Below are 5,000 nucleotides of genomic sequence, written 5' to 3' on the forward strand. Positions count from 1 at the left end.
TGGTGGCTATGAAGTGTAGTGACAGGGCATGCATGGAGAGTGCATTGTGGGTACCAGTGCTGGGACAGCGCCTGGTTCTTTAGGGCTGGTGGCTGTGTTGGTTTTGTTGTTAACCTGTGGAAGTGTGTAAAGCAGTCATTACAGCCAGTGCTGACACAACCTAACAAAAAAATGCACAAAAAAAAGACAGTTGGAATAAACGACGTAACCAAATGAAGTGTCACCCAGATAGAGAGTACAATCACCAGATGTGTGCTTTAAGTAGCTTGAGTGTCTCCATGTCCAAGTCCCTTATTTAATGCTAAGTGCATCAGATTTGATAAAGACACTACATTGTCAAAGGACCTTAATAAATGCTTAATAAATACTTTTTATGAACTGTACGACTTAAAGTACGTTACTGAATTGGTTTGTCCAGACGAGGAAACCACGACAAGCAGAATAGAGAACTGAAAGTCTACTTGTTCTGTCAATGTGACTGCCTGAGTCAGAATCACTAGTTCCATCCACCATGACGTTGGCATATCCATAAATACATCATAGCTGACACTTTATCCAATCATTATGACAGTCAGTGTGATATGTGGTATAACTATATCATTTCATCATTATCAGTTATTGTCAATTATATAGAAGTTATAACAGGTTTTGTCACAATCTACTGACCTCTCATAGCATAAAACATATTCAGACCTGTTTGAAAATGATCAGCCACGATTACGTAACATTTTTACATCATTGGACACAGACTGTGATGAAGGTTTATGAGGAAAAGGTGACTGAGATGACATATTTATGACATCCTTATGACAACCTTATAACATAATTCCAGTGCTGAGAGTAAACCAAGGCCCACACCTCTCAACACAAACCTGTCACTCAAATCTGATTCGTGAGGGAACCCCTCAGACATGACACAGGACAGACTAGTCTTGTTTGCCATATAGGAGGAGCACACATCAAGTATATATCTAGTATAGAAATCACAGGTGGTGCATAAAAGGAAAAAGAAATGACAGAAAAGAGAACAAAACCTGAATGACACAATGACAGTGAATCAGCAGGATGACACAGCAGGACAGACACACATCTACATAGGAAATGAGAACAGATACGGGACAGAAGCAGTCATGAAGAAGCAGTAATGGATTTAGATGATGAAGTACACAAGAATCAGACAAGTGACGTCATAACACAAGATGTCCTCCACAAGATCACATCCCCTGTTTTGTAATATCCATTAGCCACAGACCATTACAGGGCCGGATTAAGCTGAGGACAGACTCACCTTGACGCCGTCGGCCGTCTTCTTGTTCAGCAAACTCTTGGCTGCTGTTAAAGTGGAATGGACAGAGTTAGCACAAGGACGCAGGGAAGGAAAGCAAAGGTCAAGGTCAGGGTCAAAACGCATGCACATCCACAGGCATGTCAGGTCACAGCCCAAACCGCAAGCATCATCATCATCATCATCATCATCATCATCATCATCCTCATCCTCATCATCATCATCATCATCATCACTTAATCATTCCTGTGAAACTCTGGTTATCAGATGCAACCCATTCTCTTGGAGAAAACACACATGGCAACATAAGAGAGAGTTGGCTCACACACTGCCTCTCCTATAGCATATACACTCAATACAGAACATAGGGTGCAGAGCCAGAGGAATTACATTCATAAAGTGGTGATGCGCATTATCAAATCTAATGACGCATGGTATTTTATAACCCAAATTCTAATGCAGTTTATTTGGAACTACACTACGTACTTTTATCTTTGTATGAAATATTAGTGTTAGATGTGGCCATTGCAGTTGGCATGACATGATATTTATCACAAGTGATAATGACAAACTTTAACTCATCAGTTTGAATGAACTGTATAAAAATTGAACTTATCAAGGCTATTTTCACAGCTTTAATGGGTTGTGTGGGCATCATAACTCAAAATTAAAATAGAGCTCTGATTGAATATCCTTGACATATCAATATTTATCAGGAAATTCCCAGCAGATCTGAAGACCATTTTATGAATGTAATGGCTTTGGCATTGGACTGGCATGCAGATATACGGTATCATCTAACTTGCTCAGAGTGAAAGGGAGATGCTTTTTAGACACACTGGGATCAAACCAACAAACTCGGGTTAGTGGTAAAGCACAGCCCCTTTCCTTCTGCTTATGGACTCTTACCTCGTTGGTATCATATCCCCAACAAAGGAGTGAAAGTAATGACAAAACAAGAAACAAAAAGGTAAATAAATCAAATAAAGAAGATTTTTTGAATTGGTCTAATGGAAATATGGGCTTTAAAGATGATGAAAACTAAGAAACAAAAAAGTAAGCTATCCTCCACCACCTCAAAATAAACTCTACCTTTTCACAAAGATTTCAAGATTCAAGAGCTTTATTTGTAACATTCACAGTTACACAACTTGTATACAAAAGTATACAACTTGTAGTGAAATGTTAACCTGGCCCATAGACTCTCCACAGACTGTGCAAAATAGAAGAGATTAAAATAAAATAGATAAAAATAGATCAAATAGATAAATGAATAAAGTACAAAAGAATAACAACTAGAAAGTACCTGATGCAGTTTGAGGTTTGGCCTGGCCCATGGCCAGAGTTAAAGGGATTTATTTTGCAAAGAATATCAGACTTGGATCAAACTGGACCATCAATCTAGAATGTTCTTAAATATAACCAAGGTCTTTCCAGTCATATGCATGTAGTGATTCATGTTGGTGCAGTAGGGCATGAATATACAGGGGATATTTTTCCCATCCAACATTTCAGAAACTTTGGGTTGAAGCTCATAGTCCACTTTGATTTACCGAGCACATTGAAAATGTTAGACCATACATGACATTATTAAGGCCAGAAAGGTGACCACCTTAAGAATGCCCACAAACTGAGCAATAAAACACTTTCACAGATGACAATCCACAACAGCTGACTTACTGTACTTACTGTAAGTCATTAGCCATTGGTAGCCATAAGAGACTAACCCTCTAGAACGCCTCACAGAGACTAACCCTCTAGAACGCCTCACAGAGACTAACCCTCTAGAACGCCTCACAGAGACTAACCCTCTAGAACGCATCACAGAGATTAACCCTCTAGAACGCCTCACAGAGACTAACCCTCTAGAACGCCTCACAGAGACTAACCCTCTAGAACGCCTCACAGAGACTAACCCTCTAGAACGCCTCACAGAGACTTACCCTCAAGAATGCCTCACAGAGACTAACCCTCTAGAACGCCTCACAGAGACTAACCCTATAGAACGCCTCACAGAGACTAACCCTCTAGAACGCCTCACAGAGACTAACCCTCTAGAACGCCTCACAGAGACTAACCCTCTAGAACGCCTCACAGAGACTAACCCTCTAGAACGCCTCACGGAGACTAACCCTCTAGAACGCCTCACAGAGACTAACCCTCTAGAACGCCTCTCAGAGACTAACCCTCTAGAACGCCTCACAGAGACTAACCCTCTAGAACGCCTCACAGAGACTAACCCTCTAGAACGCCTCACAGAGACTAACCCTCTAGAACGCCTCACAAGAAGGTTCACCTCACTGGGCCTCTCTTAGCTGCCAATAGCAACCACGAAAGGCTAATTTAACATCTGCAAAAAAAAATGAATATTATTATTATGTGTTCTTATTAGCCCTGAAATATCAGGCTAAGACTGGCACTCCCTACCATTACACAGCCTACTGGACTTCGTAAGGCATACAGAGAAAGAGAAAAGGGGAAGGAGAAGAGCAGAGACTGGCATACCTGAGAAGTTTCTTGTGACCAGCATAGTGGTTAAAATAGCTCCCTGCGAGGAAGGAGGGAAAAGGAAGGGAGGAAAAAGAAAGGAAAGATACACAAGAGATAGAGAGAGAGAGAGAGAGAAAGTGACAGATGAACATGCTAAGCCAAGGACAAGGAGCAGTGCATTCATTGATCCTGCAGTGAGCAGTCTGCTGTCACTCAAGCTAATTAACTCATTATTTCAAGCACTGTGAGTCGACGTTCGACTATGAGAAGGTGAAGTTGTGAGTGAGAGACACAGAGAAAATTGAGAAAAAGAGAATTTATTTTTCCTCTCAGCTTCTAGTGAGGAGGTGCGCAGTGGGAACTGTACCTTCAGTTTCCTTCTGGCGTTGAACTTCTTCAGGCACTCCACCGTCTCCTGCCTGTGCATCATGGAGGCCACTGTGGAGCGTTGCTGCAGAGAGGAACACAGAGAGAGAGAGAGAGGGAGAAAGAGAGGGAGAGGGAGAGGGGGAGAGGGGGAGAGAGAGAGAGAGAGGGAGAGGGAGAGAGGGAGAGAGAGGGAGAGGGAGAGGAACACAAACAGAGAGAGAGGGAGAAAGAGAGGGAGAGGGAGGAGAAGACAAAGAAAGAGAGAGAGAAAGGAAAAAAGAAAAGAGTTTGTGCATACATTTTGATTTATGCCACTGCTGATAGGGCATGGACTCCTACATCTACACAATAGCAAGTATTTTTGTCCGCCTACGTCAGAGGCATCCCCTGTATATTTGTATTACTCTTAGCTTGACTGTTCTCTCCTTTGTACGTCGCTTTGGACAAAAGCGTCTGCTAAATGACTAAATGTAAATGTAAATGTAAAGGCATCATGAGTGTGCATCATGAGTGTGCATCATGAGTGTGCATCATGAGTGTGCATCCTGAGTGTGCAGTGTGAGTGTGCAGCGTGAGTGTGCATCCTGAGTGTGCATCATGAGTGTGCATCCTGAGTGTGCAGTGTGAGTGTGCATCCTGAGTGTGCAGTGTGAGTGTGCAGCGTGAGTGTGCATCCTGAGTGTGCATCATGAGTGTGCATCCTGAGTGTGCAGTGTGAGTGTGCATCATGAGAGTGCAGCATGAGTGTGCAGCATGAGACGTACGCAGATCCAGGGGTGCTTGAGGGCCTCCGTGGCGGTGATTCTCTTAGAGGGGTTGATAGTCAGCATCTTATTGATCAGGTCTTTGGCGTCTG

At 42.6% G+C, this 5,000-nt stretch overlaps 1 protein-coding gene across 3 annotated transcripts in view; it reads right to left on the minus strand.

Moving 5' to 3' along the window:
- camk2d2 (calcium/calmodulin-dependent protein kinase (CaM kinase) II delta 2) overlaps positions 1–5,000 on the minus strand; it is a 29,728-nt gene that overhangs the window by 8,302 nt on the left and 16,426 nt on the right. For 2 of the 3 annotated variants that reach the window (XM_080859404.1, XM_080859403.1), the window contains exons 10-14: positions 4,909–5,000; positions 4,143–4,226; positions 3,791–3,833; positions 1,289–1,329; positions 55–114 (exon numbers count right to left, since the gene is read on the minus strand). The exon at positions 4,909–5,000 is cut by the window's right edge and continues 31 nt beyond it. In XM_080859404.1, coding sequence (XP_080715530.1) covers positions 55–114; positions 1,289–1,329; positions 3,791–3,833; positions 4,143–4,226; positions 4,909–5,000 — 320 coding nt within the window. The remainder of the gene's footprint in view (positions 1–54; positions 115–1,288; positions 1,330–3,790; positions 3,834–4,142; positions 4,227–4,908) is intronic. The other variant, XM_080859405.1, reaches the window with a different exon arrangement.

The sequence above is a fragment of the Sprattus sprattus genome (assembly GCF_963457725.1).
Source record: "Sprattus sprattus genome assembly, chromosome: 20".
In the NCBI taxonomy this organism is placed as follows: domain Eukaryota; kingdom Metazoa; phylum Chordata; class Actinopteri; order Clupeiformes; family Clupeidae; genus Sprattus; species Sprattus sprattus.